The following is a 22,932-nucleotide window of genomic DNA, read 5'->3' on the forward strand; positions in this document are numbered from 1 at the left end:
CTTCATTTAATCCTGTTAGACGGTTGTGTGAAATTTTGTCATAATTAACGTATGAATTCTTAAGTTTTAGTCAAAAACATGCTGGTAGGTCACAGTGACCTTTAACCTTTAACCACCAAATTCTGATTAGTTCATCATAGAGAGCAACTTGTTGGTGCCAAATTTGAGAAAATTCCCTAAAGGCTTTGTTGAGCTGTCCTGTTAAAAAGAATGAGGTGGACGCCAGGTCAAAGTGACCTTTGACCAGCAAATTCTAATCAGTTTATCCTTGAGTCCAAGTGGACGTTTGTGCCAAAATTGAGGAGATTCCCTCAAGGTGCTCTTGATAGGTAGTGTTCAAAAGAATGAGAAGAACCAGGTCAAAATGACCTTGACTTTTGACCACAAAAATCCAGTCAGTTCATCGCTGAGTCCAAGTAGACGTTTGTACCAAAATTAAAGAAAATCCCTCCCTGCTTTCTTGAGATATCATATTCACGAGATAGACACAAGCTCATAGTGACCTTGACCTTTGATTACCAAATTCTAATAATTTTATCCTTCAGTCAAATTGAACATTTGTGCCAAAACTAAAGAGTTCCCACATGATGTTTTTGAGATATTGTGTTCTCAAGAGTAAGACGGACTAGTTTACATTGACCTTAATCTTTGACTACCAAAGTCTAATCAATTCATCCTTACGTTGAAGTAAACGTTTGTGCAAAATTTCAAGAATGATACATATGAGATAACTTTCACTAGAATAAGACGGATGGACAGACAACCTGGAAACTTAATGCTTCTGGACACAGCTATCACTGGCGCAAAAGCATAGAAAGAAAAAGCTGGCTCACCCTTCTCACACACGGAGCCTCCTCGTCCGGCAGGGCACTTGCAGCTGAAGTCGATGCCATCGTCCTCACAGGTGCCCCCGTGTTGGCAGGGGTGGGAGTTGCAGGGCTTCTGGGCCTTGTGGTGAAACTTGCCCCGTACGTGGGCTATGGTGGTGGCTGGAGGCAGTGCGGTCGTGGTGATGCGTCTGCCATTGAAAGGCCTGCGAGTGACAAATTGGGTGGTTGGAGGAGGCCTGGTGGTGGTGGTGGTGGTGGGTGGTGGTGTGGTGTCCGGTGCAGAGGTCGTGGTGGTACGTCTGCTGTTGTAAGGCCTGCGGGTGACATACGGGGTGGTTGGCGGTGGCCTGGTGGTGGTGGGAGCAGCTGTGGTGACTGACGCCGTGGTAGTGGTAGTGGTGGTGAAGAAGGGGATGGAGGAGGGGCCTGATAACAAAGCTGGAGAGAACAATGGAAATTAGACAAAGAGAAAGAGACGTTTAAGTATGTTGTGCCTGCAGTCCTGAGATTTCCTGCACAAGACCCGTAAAACCTTTGATAAACCACCTCATGAATAACTTAAAACCCCTTTTCATTTTATTAATCCCCACACACTCCTGTTAAGTCCATACTGTATTACCAAAGTTGGTGAAGCGAACATTCTGGTCCTCTGGCTTCTTCACAGCGATGCTGGTGTCTTTGGACGCCTTCAGCTGTTTGAGCAGGGCTCCTTCGATGTCGTCCATACTGTATCTTGTATCTACAATAAACAAGAGGTACAACCACTTAGGACAAGGCCTCGAGGGAGTGCTCCAAAGCAAATACAGGACTCTTGCGTCTTTAGCGGAACAATGAATATATCAGAGTGCCCTGTGTGTGACAGGTGGAGGATCTCCAGGGACCACTTGTCCTCCACCCGCCGCTTGTCCTGCTCTTTTTCCAGATGAATCGTTCTCATAACATTTGGTGCAGATGTTCGCTTTACAGGCCATAGAGGAGCAGCATTTAACATTGCCCCGTACAAAGGGTATGAAGGACACTAAACGATGCTCATAAAAAAAGGGGGGAGGAAGAAGGGATGGGGGGGGGTATATGGTACAAAAGAACCTTAAAGGGGAACACAACCTAAATTAGAAATTATAAGATGTTATTTCAATGGCCTCGGAGAGTTCAATCAATATTTGTGAACATGAGTTGCTCTTTCTCAAAGCCAGACACTAAAGATGTGATGTCATAGGGTATAAAGTCATAGACAGTGACCGGGAGCCTGATTTCGTTTATTGTCTTTTTTTATACCCAAATGAGCTTTATCTATTGTAGTGCTCTCAGTTCTGAAAGAAAAAATGTACCTATACACTGAGAACATTCCCATGGGTGTTGTTCAGTGTCATCTATAACATCTTTGACCAATCATTGTCTATGAAGCAGCTCCAAACTTAACACCCTATAACAATACAAATGTAAGCTTTAGCACTCTGGTTGTTTGAGTTAGGAGTTGTTCATGATTACTAATATTTGTGGACCATCTTAGACCATAGGAATAACATGTATGAATTTTGAAAAATGGGTTTAGTTCTCCATTAAAGGCCTAGCTGTGGCATCAACTGTTGCTCTTTTGAATATCACTTTTTGGGCACCGAAGCTTCAGTGAGAAATATCCGCAATTAACCTAAGCTTCAAACATGAGTTTTTACACGATGCACCTAAAATAATGTGACAATTAACCACTTTGTTTGCATGCGGGTCGAAGCAACCTTGCACTATTTGATTTTGCCATGTAGGACGTGCTCCTAGATGAACATCCCACATCCCGTTCCTGGACCAACATTGCAATCAACCAATCACAGCCCTCGGACATCATCACTGTGCTGCTCCTGTGCTTCTTTCACTTACTTTATGCTTCTTCATAGCCAAGATACTTTTCCAAATTGAAGTTAAAAGTAAAACCTACAATCTTAACAAAATTCTTTGGAGCTACTCTATGGTTGGAAAGTTAGCTTGCTAAGAGGGTAGTCTATGCTAAAAAGCAAACTTGAACAAGTTAGCTTGCTAATGAGGCAGGTTACACTAACAAGTAAGCTTGCCAACAGACTAGTTTATTGTTCAATAACAAAGAGGAAGGTCAATATAATTTTCAGTTGCAACTACCTGCCACTGACACATTTTTTCTATCTATCTTTTTTTTTTTGCAAGATTTCAATGCAGTTTTTGTCTAGTGACACTGACTCATTTTGTTACTTTGTACAAACTTCAATCTGTAAAAGAAGCGTAGCTCTAGAGAAACAACAGAATTTTAAGAGAAGCACACTGATGATGTCAGATGGCTGTGATTGGCTGATTTCAATGTTGGTCAAGGAATGTAATGTGGCATGTTGATCTAGAAACATGTCCTTCTTGGCAAAATCTTATTGTGCTTGTAACCTTGGCCATAATGGGTACACAAAAAATACTTTGCAAGACGGCTAAGCTGTTAATTAGAGTTTTCCAGTGATTTGCCAAGCTCTTGTAGATTTGTGATGTGTGCCAGCTTCATTTGGCATATCTGGTACATTTTGAAACTATTCCAGCTGTTGGCTTTTTTAACATCTTGCTAGTCTATTGCTTGTAGTCAAACTGCCCCAGTTTCTTTTTTTTCAATTCTCTGATTGAGTTGTTTAAAAATAAAACACAAAATGTTGAACACCAATTACCACAGCAACTACTGAAGCTAAGTGTCTGATTTTTTCCTAATTGAATATGTAAGCCTAGGATTACAGCATTAGTGAAGTAAACAAACCTTTAAAAGATTGAAAACGTGTAAATCTATTTGAGAATACCAGCAGGTTCCATTCCTGTTTTGAATTTTGCTGGGCATAGTTCTATTTTTATCAATATCACGAGTTGTACCTCTAACTGTACTGACGACACAAAGTGGTGCTGAAAAGCAGCCCAGGCCAACAATCTCACCGGCACGGTCATTTAGGGAATTATTTCCTGGCTCTGATGAATAACAAATACCACTGTGAACATCTAGATAAAAACCTTCTTATGATGTGTTTCTTTTTAACACTGGGGCCAATTGTTGCAAGCAAGAGATTTAGTTGGCATTGAAGAGAAAATTAAAAAAAAAAAACAGATACAAATAGGGGAAAAAACATTCAGTACCTCGCAATATTATAAGCCAAATAAAAAATAAATGGAGAGGGTTCATATCTCTGCCAAGGATGCACAATCCTCTTTATTCGTTATTGTAATAATAGAAAAGTTTTTAACCTGCAACCAGATCTGAAACAGAATAATCATAACAATAAAAACTGAATGATTAAAAAAAACAACTAAATCCAGGTTTTGTGCAATATTTCAATTAAATAATCATTTACCATCATTTATATGTGTTTGTTGCTTTAGTGTTACCTGCTGTAGAGGCAAAATGCCATTTGTGTTTGCAGGATCACTCAGAGTACTTATGTGCAGGTACAATTTGGTTGCTCTTGCACAATTTGCTGAAAGAAATAAGTTTTAAGAGGACTGTATGTAATATTCAAAATATTATCTAAAAATGCGATGCACTTAATTTAGTGAGTGGTGAATGAAATGTGTAGGAGTAATAAAAAATGTCGAATAGAGTGCCAGACGAAGGAATCCAGGAGAGAACAAATTTAGCCTCTCCGCTTTACAGTCCAAGAGTTACGAGTGAAAATGTAAAGTGCCTTAAAAATGGTGATATGGTCGCTTATGCTGCATAAAAAAATAATTAGGTCTTCCTTGGCCAGTGGCCTAACTTTTATCCCAATTTCATTTAAATCAAGAGAGTATTTTTTGTCTTGCTGGCTAAAAGACAAAGAGGAAAAAAACCCATAATTGATTCCAACCTCTCTATCGGCTAGTGTGCTTAATCATTTTTCATTTTTTAAAAAATCCTATTTCTTCAAAAATTTCTCACCTGGTTTGAAGTGGGCCTCGATAAAGGCCAGGACGGAGCTGCTGGGTGCCAGGTTCCGGACACGAACACTCATAAAGTCTTTACGCACCTCTGACTTCCTGAATAGCTCATTGAGCTGAGGAGGAGAGAGAGAGAGAGAGAGAGAGAGAGAGAGGGGGAGAGAGAGGGGGAGGAGGGAACGGACAGAGGGAAGAGATGATAAATGAGGCTGGTAATGAGCTCCATGCTATCATAGCAGCGAGTCCAATTCCAGAAGACTGTACTCTATCTCCAAGGAAGAAAGACTGCCTCTCAAATTGGGGTGCTGAGAAGAAACCTATCGGGTGTGGGTGCACAAATTGACATTTAGCTGCAGCCATGGCATTAATTACAGAGACAAGTTTTCGGGAGGAGCTAAGATAAATGTCGTGCAACCCTGACATGTGCTCCTGATTGGTTTATGATGCCCCCCCCCCCGCCTGTGTGCAACTTGTAACAGCCAGAAGAACTCCATAAGGAGGTTTGACTAAAATGTTCTTTAAGCCAGCGGGGATATTACAGCAGCAAGACTGAAGTTGTCCTAAGCCAAAAAATCTGGGCCAATATTTTATCATAAAATTGGAGCATTTTCATGGAACTGAAAAAAGTTACACATTCTGTCAGTGTTTCCCCCATAATTCTGTTCTCGTCTGCGTGCTGGTGGATTATTCCCATTTACACACTCGAAAGCAACGAGAGACAAGAGGACAATCCTCCCGCCTCGTCCTCATTTGAGCTGCTGGTGAAAATCACAGGAGCCACAGGGCCCGCTAACCCACTTTACTGGAGCATCCTCTGAGTGGCCACTTCCATTGTTTCCACTGAGCACTTCTGCATCTCACCCATTTTTTTCCAAAGCCAATCATTGTCCAGAAAATCATGCTTTAAAATAAATTAAGCTGAAACTCCTGGGTTTTGTGGTGGAAATGATGAATCATTTTGTTCATTTAAATGATTTTGTACCACTTCAGTCATAAATTGAAAAAGTCAGTTACTGTGTAGTTAATTTGCTTATGTGACCTTATCACATAAGGTTTACCATACAAACCATACTAGACATTTGAGTAGTATATTTTTTATGTGAAAAAAAACCCAAAACAGAATCTAACTGTAAACATTATGTTGCTAAAGCAGGATTGGGCGTTCCATTGCACGCAATACTTCTTTTCAACAACATTAAACCTTCAGTGACTCGCACTCTCTCACATAGTTGTAAACATTTTGGCTGCGCTGGCTGCTCTGCTCCAGACACCAAGGAAAACACCTTGCTTGTATGATCACTTTACTGTTAGAAATTCTGAATTTCATATTTTTAGAAAACAGGCAAGGGGCAACAGTAAGGAAACACAAGAAATAGTCAAATCAAATGCCAGACTTTTCCATACTGCATAGAAACTACATGTGTAGATATAAACAGCTTATTCCAAGGTAACAAAAGAACAACAATTCTTAATTTCAGATGATTTTACACTAATGAAAACACTGTATGATATTATATACCATTGCTGCCAATATGTTCCCCTTATTCCATTACACTGGACCTTTATACAAAACTAAGATACTGAATGTCGTTTTCAGACACTGGCGAGGTGAGTGCTGATGCAAAAAGCTGCTGATTCGATCAACAACACTGTAGATTCAGTACACTCAATTCAGCCTAAGGATTCTGATTATTTCCTCCATTTCCTGAACGCATCTAATTTGTGAACCGAGGTGTGACGGTTAAGTAGACGGGTCAAAAATGAAATCCTCCAAAGCTGGCTTAAGGATGGAAATGATGGACAAACTCTCCTGTGGAGAGCGCTGACCTAGAAACCTCTGGATCGTCCTCTCCTCTCCGCCTCTTCCTCTCACATATCCTCATATATTCACTAATTGTAACAGGTTGCTTAAGAAATGTCCTGTGGCTTGATTCTTTGTGTGTGCGTGCTGTATATCTGTGTGATTGCCTGTGTGTGCTTGGTGTGAGTGTTGGGAAATGAAGAGGGGGTGGCTGCTATCAAGTGGCACACCAGGCTTCAGTGACACGCAAGCTTGGAGAGTAACGAGCACACAAACACACACGCACAAATCGCTGTGAGGTAGTAGATTAGGTCCCAGTGGGGGCTAGTGACACCGATTCAACAGCTGGTGGATGTGTACTGTGTATACAGACACACAAACACGTTCCCATTTCATCAGGGGAGCGAGGCCCTGGCTTGACAACAGAGACATTTGTTCAAAGGTCTGAGCTCGAAGAGAAAAAAATGGACGGAGGAGAAATTCGAGCGGGTTAAAGCGCCGGGGCCAAACTGTGCTTACTGCACCGGCTCCACGCTTGTCTCGGCCTTGGCTGGCTCATGGCGACTGGCATCTCGTCCAGCAACTTATCATATCCAAAAAAAGGACCTAATTTTTTTTAAATATCTGAAAAAATTCTTAATTAATCTCACATGAGATGCTGCTTTCTGTTGCTGTGAAGCATTTGGCATGCGATTGACAAATTAGTCTTTGCACAAGTCTGCAGAGAGCTGTTAGTTATTTTTATAGTTCTCTTATTAAACTTGAAGAGCTCTGGAAGCCTTGTGTTGTGTCTACACTAACTCAGCCCTAAAGCTTTTATGCTGTGCTTGAAATTAAAAGCCCCAGCCCAAGTTCCAAATTCTTAATTAGTCGGCAGTATATGTGAGGAAGTTTGGATGTTAATGTTTGTGAAAAAATAATTGTTAAACCACCAAAAAGCTTCACTATCCTGTGAGCAGTCTCATTTTGTTCTGATCTACCTACTTGGGTCAAAGAATGCCCTTTTATTAAAAATCAAATATCAGCCAGCCTGTGTTGTCTGTGTTTGATCTGATGTACGTTCCTCTCCGACTGCAGCTGCTGAATATGTTTTTCATCATTGTTATTTTTCTATCAGATCACTGACCAGAGAAATCACTCCAGCCCAGTGTGGCACGATATTACTCAGCAGCTTCAGGGTTGTCAAGTCTGTAAAACCTGCGATGAAAGCTGCCTGCCTGAAGGAACTCCGAGAATTTGATTACTCTGGTTCGAGGTGAAGAGTTTTAGTGTCTCACGATGCTTTGAATGTTGTTTCAAAAGCTTTCCCACTCTAAACATAAAGATTCTTGGAAATATTCAAAGCGAGACTATGTAAGGTCTGCTGTACACGACATGGCGATGATCACATGACTAAGTTGCCTTAAAGCAGGATTAATAAATTGATCTCCAACAAAGAACCGCCATAAAGAGTGCCTGCCTGAGTTTATGGAGTTGGAAATGGTATCAATGTGAGTGACGTTTACACGGCTGAAACCAAAATAAAGACCTAAAAGAGGCTGAAAGGCTCAGTAGAACTAGTAAATGGAAGAGGTGGAGATCCCTCTGTGAGTTAACCCTTTCAAACCTGCGCAAAGTGGCCCTGATTTATTTCAAAAACATGGGAAGAAGGCATTGAGCAACTTAAGAAGAAATGACCCATAAAATAACAAGAAATTAATAAAAGTACAAGAAAATTACCTGAAAATGAGCAACAAAAAACAAATAGGAAAGCAAAAAAAAGGAAGAAAAAAACAACAGGGAAATGACCTTACTGTGTAAAAATAATTTTCAGTATGTAATTATGATAATTAGAAATTGTAAAACCTCTTCTAAGGTGAGAATTTCACAGTGTGCACTCTTATCTCCCTTGTCAGGCAGGTCAAATTAGGCAACATTTTGTGCAAAATAGTGCATATGGTGTAAATGTAGAGTTACTCTTCCGCTATATTAAGGGAATAGAGTGTCAGAATGAGCTGTGGAGGCCTTCCAGTCTTAGCTTTTTTTCAGGCCTGTGATTGGCCAACATTATCTTCTTTTCTTTTCATTATTTTTATATGGGTGCCAGTTGATTTGGCATGCTCTTGACAGAAAATACCTATGTACTTCTATACTAGGCCTCAGCAACACACAATTTTCTTCAGTATTTTAAGCCTAGCCACTAAAGTAACCACCATATACTTCTAATCACACCTCACCAAGAAAAGCTGAGGCAGCAAAACCTTTCAGGGGTGTACTCACAAAAAATGGATTGCAGCTACTGGTAGCAGCATGAACTGGGCATCACTTTCAGCTGTTACCAGCTCTGTCTCAAGGGCCAGTTCACAAAAGGTAACACGCTAATGATATTACAGCCCAAACACGCCCATAAAGTTTTGCAAATGAGTGCAATTTCCTTTTTTATGCATCTAACTGCAAATCCGCATCGCAAGTATACATGTTACCTTTGTGCCAAGAACACAGTCGGCAGAACAATGACAGAAAGATAAAGAAAAGTGCAATTTTCAGACAGTGCAATTCAGGTCCTGACCACTTCATTTACCACCATCTCTCTGTGGATGCTAATAATTTCAACATAACTGTGTGTGGCTATTAGCGCTGATCTTTGTGAATTGGACTGTTTTTGCAACAAGGCTCATTTTGCGCCAAATGGATGCATATTACCTAATTCAAAGTGCAAATGGCACAAGAAAATCAAGACGCTATTTGCTTGGCTGCATAGTCAGAGGTGCATTTCACTCTTTGCAGAGCTTTGAGAACTATGTGGTTTCCTTTTGTTGTATTTGTGCAGGTTTATCAGCTGCAAAAGCCATGCAATCCTTTTGTATTTTAGCCTAGTAGTGTACAATTTTTTTTGCTGATGACTTCAACTTTTCAGTCTTTAGACAGTTTCTTAGACTAAAAATAGGAATGAAATGGAAATATATTGATGGATAAGAAGATTGTAAATATAAACAAATATCATTATTGCTACCTGAACACTATTCCCAACACTACACTTACAGCACTCTCTATGCTGCGGGCCGTCTCTCCAAACAGCTCTGACTTGGGGTCGTCCATCTCGGGTGTGTAGAAAATCTCCTGGCCCTCCACCTGGTCCAAGTTTAAGGAACCATCGAACCTCATGGTGGCTGGAAGGAGAGGAAAGAAGATATGATACTGAAGAACCGCAGCTCAAAACCTTCTTCTATCACTCAGTTCCCGCTGCCTTCACACAGTGCTCGTTTTGGGGGTGGTGCCAGTTTTTGGGTTAGTGATGGATTGTGTGTTTGTGTGTGTGTTGGAGTTTGGGGGAAGGGGGGGTGTAGTGGTGGTGGAGGTTGTGGTGGTGGAAGAGGTGGACTGTGAGATATGAGAGGAAGGAACAAAGAAGGAGGGAAGGTGGAAAAACGGGCCAGTTTTACCAGACTGAGACTCATCCCAAAAGCTGGCCGAGGCATGGAGGGCTGGGTAAAGAGACAACAAGTTAGACAGACACACAAATACAAGAGGGAAAAAAACAAAACACACAAGAGGAAACAGCCCACAGGCACTCTCAAAAGTGCCTTCTTCAGCAAAGCGAGCTCCTCCCTGTGCGACCTTGAGGGTTATGTTGTCCAACATTTATCAACTCTCTATACGTTTTTTTTCTTTTTTTCTTCCTGCCAGAGAAGAGAGGGCCTCGAAATAAAGCTGAAAGCGGAGAGGATTTGTGTGCGAGGTGAAGAGCGGAGGAACATGCGAGGCGCTGATGCCATGCTTCCACGCTGCTCGTAATCAGCAGAACAAATTGACCAAATCAATCATGGCTGCCCCTGCCGGAGCAACACCAGGGACAACGGGGAAGAGCACTTGTATGATTATCGTGAAAGATAGCCGTAATTGTCTCCTTAATGCCGCCAGACCGGTGACTGACACAGCCTGGTTAAAATTGCATGAAAAGGACAGCAGACACTGGAGACATGCTATGTGCCCCGCTCCCTCTGTCTCCCCCTCCATCTTTACAGTGCTTTCGCGGGGCAGCACACATCAATCCAGAAGTGACGGCGGCCATAAAATAGAGGCAAATGGGCGAGGTTTGGCCGATAAGGGGTGGGGGTGGGGGTGGGGGGGCAGAGGGGACAGAGAGAGAGAGAGAGAGAGAGAGATCTGACTTTTAATCTGCAGGGAAGACAAACATCAGAGAGGGTGATTTTCCAGCCCACTGCCGTGACGGACGTAACGAGAGGAAGAAAGAGAGTGATAAAAGGAGGGACGGAGCTATTTGACTATCAGATTCTAGTGAACTGTAAAATGTAATGGATTTGTCAGACTCGCTGGCATATGGAAGACTTTACAGTAGCTGGAGCTTAGCGAGCCATTAACTTTGCACATGAGCATTTGCTGGTCATTATCTTTGATGTCACATGGATGGTATTGCCTTGTTTAAATGTAACATATGGAGAGCCTGGGGTGATTTTTCTGAGCAACACATTAGGGCCAAGAAAGCAATGTTGCACTGAAGCCTTTTTGGCACCAGAAAAGATGTCTCAATACTTGCACAAATAAACCCAAAACAATCTCCATGGTTCAGTCATATGGCAGGTAAGTGAAACAACCCCTTAAAGGGATAGTTCCCATGTTTTGAAGTGGGGTTGTATGGGGTACATATCCATAGTCAGCGTATTACGTACAATAGATGTCAGTCAGCACGCCCCCAGTTTGGAGAGGCAGGCTAGAGTCTGACAAGGAAGCTAAGCAATCAATGTCTGTGGAGGGGACTGGAAAAAAAGCGCATGCTAAATTTAAACTATGGTCACTCCTTTACCTTACTGTGAGACAGTGATTTATAACAGTAAAATGTAGATGTTGTATTGCTGTATTTAAAGCCAGACTCCATTGAGAAAAGCAGTGATTTAATATTGTTGAACACAGGAACTGCTGCTGCCTCGATCCGTTATTTTGTTTGTGTTATTGTGTCACTCTGGTGTTAAACCCTTTGAAACCTGAGCAAATTGGCTTGATTTCTTACAAAAACATGGGTGGAAGGTAATAAGCAACTTAACAAGAAATGGCCCAAAAATATGTGAGAAATTACAAAAAAAGAGACAAAAAAACAAAAAGAAAAAAAAGTTTAAAAAAAACCCCAAAAAGCGACAAATACATGACCTTAGAAAGTGCAAAAAAATAACATTTTCTTTTCTGTAACACCATCTTAAATACACAATTAAAAGAATTATAAATATAGTGTTATGTAAATAGTTTCTCTTATACAAGAGTTAGTTACGACCAGGCAATTTGATTGGTGGAGAGGCATTCCATTAGTGCTAAAATTGGAGTGCAACATCACTGGCACTGTTAAATTTTAACTCTGCATGTATCACTCCGCTTCACGGCCGTTCAAAATTCGTTGATTAGTGTAAGAGTGAAATTGGGATATGTCTGAAAAGTGGGATATGTTTATAGTATGGTGCAGGCATTGGTCAAACAGCTAGTTGGTGCAGTTCACGTAGTTGTCAGTTGGTCAGGTTGAGGGACGAGAGAAGAAGACATAGTCAGGATTCACAGGATTCAAGTCAGACCATAACACAGACTAACTTACTGATCGACTCAGCTTTTTTTTTTTTGTCGATGGAGTCTGGTGGATTTGATGAGAGCATAGATTCAGAACTTTTCTTAGGTGGGACTTTTTAAGAGGCCTAATAACCCTAATTTATGATGAGTAAACACTTAAGACTCGCCAATTAATTAATAAAATTAATTAATACTGATACCATCATATACCGTACACCCTGGTGATGTTTCAGGAAAGAATGAAGGTATTAAATATTGCATACCCCCAAACCATAGTGGCTAAAATATGTTTTGTTGCTTTCTCCCATTTGCAGCAGTACATTGCTTAGCGTCTGTGTAGGACTCCAACCTGCTTCTCCAAACTGCTGCCAAGCCGACTTACTGATCTACTGGATGTAGTACACTGACTATAGATAAGTACCCCATACAGTTCCACTTCAAAAAATCCAAACTATCCCTTTAAGCATTCTTAACCAAGGTCTGACGTCCACTTTGAAGCTTTACAACAGAATACAAAAAGGGTTTCAAACATCTCCTTTGGACTAAACTCAACCTTGAGCCACTATTTGATGTCTCAATAAAATGGGAAGATTGGAACAGCCAAGAATGAGTCCTTTTCAAGACAGCCGGGCACACATCAATAAACTGGACGGTACAATCAGATGGAGGACGATGTATATTCTCGCATGAGGGACGTGTCATTTCACTTCTAATGAGTGCAGGCTCGGCTAAACCCTCCTCAGGAGGAAAAAGATCCGGCATATCGATCAGCCTATCGCGCTGCCTGCTTTTATTGGTAACACTTGAGCTGAATGAAGTATTGATTGCCGCCGCGCTGTCATTGTTGGCTGAGATAAATATTTACAGGCTTTGGCGGATTTGTAACAACTGTTGTTTTACAGCTAAAACCTGTCACAGGTGCTCATAGAGCACATTCCTCTATCGTCTGGATTTGGAGCCAAATGTCATCCAGTGTAACCTGAACAGATGTGTGTTTGGCTGTAAATTCAGTGAAAACAATGAGGCTTCGGAGGGCCAAAGGTGGCCTCATATCTTCAGATGATGTTATGGATTGTGTGGCATTGAACTCTGCTGGTTTATTGAAAGGCTTTGGGACCTTCAACACGGCAGAAATGCAACACCACGTGCTAATTTGTGGCCTCGGCTCTTTAAAGTCATGACCTGGAGCTCCCTTCGGAGCCATAGAGAATTCCTCCTTTCACAATCAGTCAGACTAACACCACTGGGACAAATAGAGAGCAGATTTCAGCTGAGGGATGGAGGCAGGGAGAGAGACGAAGAAGCAAAGGGGAGAAAGAAGCCCTTTATCTTTATGAACCGAGTCTGGCAGAAGGCACTGATTGGTACAACGGCACTCGTCGGCCTCTGGTAGTCTCTCTTCTTTCTCCTCGCTCAACTCCACAGAGAAATGAACTGATGCAAGACTGGACTGAGATTGACTGAGTTCAGGGAGAGAAAAGAGTGAGATATAGCTGGAGAGGGAGATACCGACTGATACAGAGAAGAAGGTGTGTGTGAAGGGGGTGAATAAAAGGAGAGGTGGGACATTAAAATAAACAGAGAAGAAGGTGAAAGGAGACAGAAAAAGCAGGAATAGAGACGCTGATGGTTATTTATAAACCTAAAATATGAAGTTGACTCCCGTATCAAACCAAAGTTCATTTAAATTTGTAGAGAATAATGAAAGAAAATGAATCTTACTGGGAATCAGCCATTGTATGACTAATATCAGTCATACTGTTTTGTGTCATCAAACTGATAACCACAGATAACTGAGAGGAGACTTCCACAGTTTATGGATTGTTTTTTTATTTACTGCCACCTGCCAACATGATCATTTACATATGAGGCTGGTGATTCATGAAAGAATACCGCAGAGTGAAAAAAAACAGCACCTGCTCATCTGGTTGTTTAAGGCAGATGGCACAATATCACTATTCCCGAAGTAAACATTAAATATGAAAAAAAATATTGTGTTGATACTCAATGCATCAACAAATTAAGGTTATAAATTGAAGACAGGGGATTTAAAAAAAGAAGGAAATAGAAGGAGAGACGTTAGATGAGCAGTCTGTGCAGTGCCACTCTGCATTCAGTACAGTAATAGTAAAGCGGGTGATTACTAGCATGAGGTATCAGTGGAAGTCAAAGTCAAAGTGGAAGTTCTGGGACTGTGTTCCATAGATGAAAAAAAATCCAGTTTTAAATCACAGAAACATAAGTGCAAAGTGCTCCTTTTTTCCAGACACGTATGGTAAAAAAGATTATGTGAAACAGCTGGGAATCTGATCCATTTATAAAATACCCATTACATTTTTAAACTATGTTTTTAAATAATGACTAATAAATCTACCTTGTACCTTGCAAAATGCTCATAAATCATTAAAAAACTACAAATTGTTATCATGTTTGTGTATGTGTTTAATAGCAAAAGTATTTTTTTATTTCAACTTTGGAGCAACAGGCTAGCTCTTTCCCCCTGCTCCCAGCCTTTATGCTAAGCTAAGCTAATCATCTAATGGCTCCAGCTCCATACTTAAAGGGAAAGTTCTGGTTTGGTTGTTTGTACTTATTCATAGTCAGTGTATTATCTACATGATGGTGGTGGGCACGCCCCCAGGTTGGAGAAGCAGGCTGGAGTCAGAAATGAAAGCAATGTACTGCTTTGGACAGGGGTCAGCAACAAAACATAATTTAGCCAGCTAAAAAAGTGCAACCCTAAAAAAATTTAAATCAGTTTAAGTGTATGCTATATTGATTTGTTTCACTGCGTTACCTTTCCATCAGACAGCCCATTTTGACAGGGAAGGCATTAATGCTGAACATAGGAGCTGCTGGTCTACTGTTTCTTTTATCAGTTAGTTAATTTGTGTCATTGTGTGATTTCAGTGAATCCGAATTAACTCTTTAAAACACAAAATTCACAATAACACAAAGAAAAAAAAGCAGCTCCTGTGTTCAGTGATTTTAAATCACAGTTTTCTTAATGTAGTCTGGCTTTATAGGAAGTAATATAACAGCTTTAGTTCAGGAATCGCTGTCTGACAGAGAGGATTCAGCGGTGAAAATAATCTCGTATACTGATATTGTTTAAGGTGTAACTTTTTAGGTGGCTAAAACACATTCTTTTGCTGCAGCAGGAGCAGGAAGTTTCCATTTCTGCCTCTTGTCAGCGCCTCATACAACTCCACTTCAAAAAATCCAAACTATCCCTTTAATGAACGGGCATGAAAGCAGTATGCTTCATTAGTTCTTTGAAAGAAAGTAAACGGTCATATATAAGTTTTCGTTGTTTGAATGTTTTAAAATCTGAGAGGATATATCTAAAGCTAGCTAATTGCAAATTCTGATACTTTCTTACTCTATCTTAAAATATAGATAGTAAAACCCAGAAACGTGAAGTCCCATCAGGATCTAGTCTCATATAATATATGCCAGCAGGAGACAGAAACACAGAGGAGGAAGAACAGGGTAATATCAAGGTGATAACAGGGTAGAGAAAGTGTTTTTTTGGAGGGGTATTCTGACTTACAGGGGCAGTTGGCGCCATCTGGAGTGCTGGACGGTGTCTTGCTGTCGGGGCAGCAGCCGAACTCTGTGTTGTCACAGGACGACCTGTCCTCAGCTGTGGGTACAGTGGTGCTTGCCAACGTGGGACCTGAGGGGGTGATACACAGGGGCTCATAATAATTCATGAAGCTTCGGAAAATTCATAAATTCAATCCAGCTTATCTCAGAGGGGAGAGACTTTCCAGGGCTCTGGAGGATGGGAAGTGTTTCTAAAGTCCAAACCTACAAAATCTTTTGTGTTTTTTCCACAACTTGCTCTTTCTTCTGCAGATGGTCGCGAGTTCTCAGTCTGCTGACCTGTGATTAGACGTTAACCGAGGCATCTGTCAGGAATGATTATATGTCATTTTGGTGGGAATTGATTTTACACCTGGAACTCATTTTGTCGGGTGGAGAACACATAATGGCCACTGTTGCCAGTCGTGTCACACACGGAGCACTTTAAATGATGAGGGGATGTGATAACTACCCACTGCTGATTGGCTGACAGTTACCTTCAAGGCTTCCCAGGAGAAAAAATACATACAGTCGTGTTTGCGATATGGTCCCTGAATATCTGGCTATCTTGGGACATAAAAGACATAAAAGTGGCTGGGCTTTCTCTCTCTGAAGGATGAGAGTGTGTAACAGCAGTGGAGCTCCGTCCCCTCTAATGATGGTGCTGGTGGAGGGGGTGTCTTGGTCGAAGCGGCGCAGTTTATGGCCGCACAGAGATTAGAAATAATCGTGGAGGCAAACAGCTAGCGGCTAAACAAGTCGTAAAGACGTCAGAGGCGAGGGACGTCCCGCTCAAGGACTCGCGGTCAAAGGAGACGGGGGGGTGGGGGTGGGGGTGGAGGGGTTTATAGGGCATCTGTTGGCGTGTGGTTTGCAGATTTACAGATGCTGGGCTGAAGAGGTGAGCACTGGCTGGGGAAAAGAGGGCAGTGCACAACAGCAAGGGGACACCGCATGACTCCAGTGGGAGCCATGAAAGCTGTCAAATAAATGCACACACACACACACGCATAGTGACACGCTCGGCCACAGATAAGGGCAAATTTCAACAGAGCGGGGATACAAAAACACGTACAAACGCACACCTCTGGCCTGCTCACATTTATATACTCAGACAGTGATACGTGAACTCTGAATTGGACAAACTCAGTGACATGAGGAGAGGGAGATAGGAGTAACACACACACACACACACACACACACACACGTTTACTTACAACCCTTTTGGGGACATTAAAGAGACTTGTATTTATTTCTTGGAGACCTAACCCTAACCACTATTTGCCGTATCCTTATCTTAATCTAACAATAACCTTAACCAAATAAATTAGCTTTTCCCAACTGCGGACACAGCTTTTGTCCCAAAATGCACAAACCATCTCCACTTAAGTGGTCTTTAGTCTGAAATATGTCCCTAAACAGTGCCAGATCTTGCACATTTAGCACCCTAAGTATGCTTCCTCTGCACCCACCCCAAATATTTTTTATAATTAAAGGGTGTATGGGGTGTGTATTAACATATATACACTAAAGTCAATGTCAGTCAGCATGCTCCCAATTTGGAGAAACAGGCTGGAGTCCGACACAGAGGCTTAGCAATCTACAGCTGTGGAGGGGACAGTAAGAAGACTCATTTTAGGCACCTTAAAAGAGTCCTTACAAAAAAACAATCTATATCAGTTTACGTGAATGCTAAATTGAGAGCATGTAACCTGCTTTGCCTTACTGTCAGACAGTGACTTTAAATCGGCAAAAGAAGCAGTCATGAAGTACCAGACTCCATTCAGAAAAACAGTGATTTATCTTTGCTGAATACAGGAGCTGCTTGCCTACCACTGCCTCAATTAGTTAGTTAGTTTGGGCTATCGTGTAGCTTTGGTATTTAAAGGGGTAAGTTCTGTCACCAAAATCACACAAAAACACTAATTAACTAACTGATCGAAGCAGCGTAGACCAGCAGCTCCTATGCTCAGATAGCTAAAAGTATTGTTTTTCTTAATGGAGTCATGTGGCTTTGACGAGAGCATAGATTGTGGAACTGGAGCCGTTTATAGCTTCCCTGTAAAACTGGGCTATGTGATGACAAGGTAAATCAGTGAAAATACTCTCAATATAGCATACACTTAAACTGTTATTGACATTTTTAGGTATTACTTTTTTTCAGGTGGCTAAAATACATTTTGTTGCCTGCCCCATCAATAGCAGTACATTGCTTAGCTTCCTGGTTGGACTCCAGCAGCAGCAAGTACCTCATACAACCCCACCTCAAAAAAATCAGAACTATTCCTTTAATGTATATTTTTTGAATTCATTATTAACAAGATCAAGAGCTAATGAAAAATAAACACAAATAAACAACTGAGGTAACACACTGGGCAGCTGCCTGTGTTGCTTTTAGGGAGATCCGCCACTGCCCCTGAAGATAATTTAAATTACACACACACATCAAAAATTAGACTTCAACATACATATAAAACATACACACAATCATAAAGAAATGCATTAGTGTAGGTTTTAATATCCATGTTGAAATCACAATCATACAATCTCCTAATCTGCTCACACTCTGATCACAGATTGACGTGAGCGATAGTATTTCAGCGAGCACGCAAAATGGGAAAAACACACCCAGGCATGCTTGAATACACATTCATTCACACACAAACAACCACAGCCACAAGCTACGGGGTCTCCTTGGCAGACAGGCAACATGTCTCTCGCGCCACCGAGCACTTTGGTCAGCCTCTGACAAGAGAATAAATCTAAGACTCCGGGAGAAGGAGAGAGAGGGGAGGAGGAGGAAGAGCCGAGGAAGAGCACACTGGGGCCACGCTGTTCCATCAATCCTATCCTGTTACTGCAAGCTGTCAGGGGAGGTGGATGGATGGATAGAAAACAACAACAGAAAAATAATAAAAAAAAGGTCTGATTGAAAAGTCTCAGTCATCCCTTGCTGTCCAAGCTGAGGCCCAGGAACCGCGGCCTGCTGTTACAGTCAGGGGGGCATGTCGGGAAAGATTTGACACTAGTCATGTGACAAGGTACGCAGCCCCCACACACACTCACACCTCAACCTCCTAGTCACATCAGCCTGTCAAGTCAGGCTCCAGAGATCCTCCAGATGCGGGCCAGCAGTTTCATCTGGCCTGCCGAGAGTGTATTTTACAGAGCCTGGGTTTGTTTTGCTAGCTGTTGAGAGCGAGCGTGCCGGTGGAATGGGAGAAAAGAGCATGGGTGATGTAGCAACACTGAACCATGCAAATACATTCCTTTCTGTCTGAAATTGAGTTATACATCTTAAGCGAGTGGAAATGACACTAACGGCGTGTGTTTACAAAGATTTCTCCTCCCTGTCTGCCTGCTTTTGACATTTGTCTCAATTTGCATAGAAATACGGAAGCCTGTGCTGATGTTAATGTAACCCTTAATTAACACATGATGGCATGAATGTGTGATGTCGACTAAGAAGACTGAGTTCAAACCCTTGATGGAAAAAAAGACCCTCCCACACACCCCTCAAAGCATTATGGGTAATGAAGTGAAAGAGCAGTGATTTACCGACAGGCTCCTCTGCCCCACTGGCCTCTGGTGGGACGCCGCTACCTGCTTCCTCTTCCTGCTCCTCCTCTTCTTCGGTCTGGTCGTCCCCGCTTGGCTCCCCACTGCCCGATCCCTCAAAGGAGACCGCGGCGGCGGAGGGAGTTGGGGCGGAGGTGGCGGCAGCAGCGGTGGACTGAGGCGGCTGGGTGCGGATGGGGTGGTGGTGGTTTGCTCGGTTGTAGATGAGGGTGGGGGACGAGGTGTGCTCAGGGCTCTCTTTCTCAGCCGTCCTTGGAGGCGGGATGGCCTGCACCATGTTAGGGTGGAAGGGGGCGGGGGTGGTGGAGGCGGCGGCTGAGCTTGGGGTGGAGGCGGGGGGGTTGGGGGTGGGTCGGTCTGCCGGCTCAGTGATGGTTTCTGGTGGAGGGAAGGGGAGGAAGCAATGGATGAATGACGATGAAAATGTTTGATTTTTCTTCACCTAACTCGGTTACAACCTCAGAAACCACACCAGAGGAAATAAAAACATCATTAGCCAATAAAGCAAAACAAAGCCACTTAACGGTTATTACAACCTACTGTTGACAATAACTTTTTACCTCTGCTTTTACTGAATAATATGCCCTTTTTAATCTTCTAACCCTCCTCCCTGATGCTCAACAATGTCATTATGAAATTACATTAAAAAAGAGCACACAAACATATGCAGACTCCCATCTGTAAAAGCAACCACTGATTAAAAACCCTGCAATGGATGAGATGTCAAGACTCTTTATCTGACAAACCTTAAGTAATGGAAGTGCATCCATATGCAGAGTGAATATGGAATATGCCAGCAGATGACATACTGCAGTCAGAGTTATATGCACTGCAGTGGGTTTTGGCTGCAGATGAGTTATGTGCCCAGACAGGGTTAAACTACTCCAGTTGGTGTCAATGCACAATGCGCAGTGTGTGTGTGTGCACGCATATGGCATGTATGTGTGTACACAATATGCGTGTTCATGTGTTGTGTGCATGCTGTGCCAATGCCTATGAATTATATATCCATATTCAAATGCTGCCCTCCAGTAGCAAAGCTTTAATCACCAACAGCCAGTGCCTCCGGTGATGAATGATTGATAGAAATGGGGCAAAAAAAGCCGGCTTTAACTCTGGCTTCAAAGACAGCACACTGCTGCTTGCAGAGAGCATGAGCATCCGTCAACGCCACCACAAACACACTGCTGTCAACAGACACACGCAAACACGCACACATGCACGCACGCACGCACGCACACACACACACACACACACACACACACACACACACACACACACAAACGCAGCAACATAAAAATCACTCCAAATGAGGGAGAGAGAAGAGGCTCTCTGCAGAGAGACCATCATTACCAATGCAAAAAGCTCTGGTGCAAAAGGACAAACTGTCTGCGATAAAAGAACGATAAATAGGACAAAAACTCCTGAGGGGGAGAAGTGAAGTTGGCAGGGAGATGCTACGTAAGTGAGCACTTCGGATTTAGCCGAGGCAAGCAGGCGTGACAATACTGTCGTTCTTGCTTTACTTCTTTACGTCCCACGAGTATAGATGTGTGGGTGAAATGAACAGAAGATGAAAAAAAATATCCCTATACTGTAGATTTGCGCCTCATTAGGATTCGCCTAACATTATGTGTAGGACTTAATTACACTGCTATAATCGCCTATTTGATCGGCAATTATTCACCCGGGTGTGAAATGTGATACCTACTGAGACGGCAGAAAGCCTGGGAGACACACGGGATGTCAGCTTAAAGCTCGACAGATATTTGTATAGAGAGAGAGAGATTTGGAGTGGAGTGCACAGAGCAGTGATGCTATCGCCAAGAATAGTGGCATGCATTGCCTTTCCTCTTGGCTACACCTGTCAGTCAGGTGCCAAGCTTAGCGTCAGGCGGCCCGCTCCCTGGGAAGTGCCTAATGTGTGTTTGGGTGTGTGTGCATATCTTGAGCAGCGAGCGCCGTGACACGGGATAACGAAAGAAAAGAGGAGAGAGGGACTGGCAGCAGAGTCTGTTCAGCTGATGCTTCTCTTAATCAGGTTTAACAGTCCATTTGCCTTTTTTTTCTGCTTTTTTTCCTCTCAGTGGAGCAATGGACTGTTGTGTCACATGGTAGGAAAAAAAAAATCACTGTCGTCTTGGCTTGTCTCAGTCGTGTAGTTATTGTTGAAAGGTGGTTATTAAGATTGTTTGTGGTGTCAGCCACGCTCAGCGAGGAGGAGGAGAAAAAATCTGGATTAAGGAGACCGGAGAGGAAAGACAAGAGAACCACAGAGCCAAGAAGGAAATGATAGGGACAAAAGTGTTAAGAACACGGTTTAAATCGGAAAGAAAAGACAGGTTAACAAAGCTAGCAGTGGGAGAATAGGCAAAGCAAACAGTGGGAACAGAATGAGGGATTGTGTAATGACAGAAAATCGCAGGACATGGAGGAGCGAGATGGTGGAGGCAACAGACCCTAACATGCAGGCGGAGGGCTGCCGACGCCATATGCTGGCACTCGTTGCCAATTTGCCGCAAACCTACAGGTGATAACACCATATGGGAGAGGCAGGTCATTGCCAACTTGGTGGCCATTTTCCCCCGGCGCCAGAATTTGCTCATCAGTCCAAAAGCCCTCCCTCTGCTTCTTGGTACAGTCACTTTTGCTTTTTTTTGCTGGGTTTCTCGGATATTCATCTTTTGCTGAGACACAGCAAAGTAACTAGAAAAAAACTCCTCCCTATGCTCCGTGGCTGTGCTGCCTTTTAACTTGGGGACTTCAGAGGGAGCTGGGTAACATCACAGTTAGCTCAAAGTTCTCTGTCACAAGCAGAAAGATTTTAAAGAGCTTCTCCTGCAGGATTTTTTTTCAGCCTGCCCATTAGTGGCCGACTGTGCCGCAGTAGTCACACTCTGTGGTATAATAAAAAAAAGTCGCGACAGATCAATGATGTAAAAAAGGATCAATATCCACTCATTTATATAGGCCCTTGGCATTGCTCGCTTGTCAAGCCACAGAGCAGCTCGGTGAGCATTAGCATGCCATAGCGCTTAGGGCCGGGAGACTGGAAGCACTGCATGTAAACAGCGGGAGGGAGGGCAGGCAGGGGCTGTGCCATGGTGAGGGGTGGAGGCAGAGCAAATGCTAATTCGCACCCAGCCACACGTGAAATGAGCTCGAGATCTAACCCCCGAGCCGACAGCAGCAGCGGAGCAGCTACCCGCAGTGCGACCGCATCCGGGAGAAGAAATTAAAAGATCCTCTGTGGCTGTCGGTGGGCCCGAGCGCTCGCCTGTCTGTTCCTCCCCTGAGGGTTCAATAGAGAAAGAGTCCGCTGCGAGGCGTCTTCTTGCCTTCTGTGTGCAGCAATGCTAGGTGAGGGATTACACACAACCCACATCTCTATTGCCTGGCAACAGAGGAATGTGAAACCAGACTGGATTTTGGCTCCTTTTGCCGGTAACCCACGGCACTGAATTTGTAAGTACCAGATGTTCGGGGACTTATCAAAGCCTTGTCGATCTCTCGCCGAGCATATTTGGATTCTTTATCTGTGTACCTGCAACAGCAATTCAACACAGACCGTGTCAACAGCCTCGCCTCCTATGGATATGACCTAGTTTGGGTCTGACAAAGAGCGCTCAGGGGAGACGACTGGCGACACAGTGTTTGGTCACCTGATCTGTGCCCACTGAGCAA

General features: G+C 42.9%; 1 protein-coding gene across 17 annotated transcripts in view; it reads right to left on the minus strand.

Annotated features, from left to right (window-relative positions):
- agrn (agrin) overlaps nucleotides 1-22,932 on the minus strand; it is a 355,349-nt gene that overhangs the window by 41,866 nt on the left and 290,551 nt on the right. For 8 of the 17 annotated variants that reach the window (XM_088082545.1, XM_088082547.1, XM_088082553.1 and 5 more), the window contains 6 exons: nucleotides 19,228-19,626; nucleotides 15,635-15,760; nucleotides 9,553-9,680; nucleotides 4,732-4,846; nucleotides 1,450-1,569; nucleotides 834-1,268 (listed from right to left, as the gene is read on the minus strand). In XM_088082545.1, the coding sequence (XP_087938671.1) occupies nucleotides 834-1,268; nucleotides 1,450-1,569; nucleotides 4,732-4,846; nucleotides 9,553-9,680; nucleotides 15,635-15,760; nucleotides 19,228-19,626 (1,323 nt within the window). Of the gene's footprint in view, nucleotides 1-833; nucleotides 1,269-1,449; nucleotides 1,570-4,731; nucleotides 4,847-9,552; nucleotides 9,681-9,953; nucleotides 9,996-15,634; nucleotides 15,761-19,227; nucleotides 19,627-22,932 lie in introns of all 17 variants that reach the window. The other 9 variants (XM_088082543.1, XM_088082544.1, XM_088082541.1 and 6 more) reach the window with 3 other exon arrangements.

This window comes from Plectropomus leopardus, chromosome 9 (assembly GCF_026936395.1).
Source record: "Plectropomus leopardus strain MGB_pleo_1.0 chromosome 9, ASM2693639v1, whole genome shotgun sequence".
Lineage (NCBI taxonomy): Eukaryota > Metazoa > Chordata > Actinopteri > Perciformes > Serranidae > Plectropomus > Plectropomus leopardus.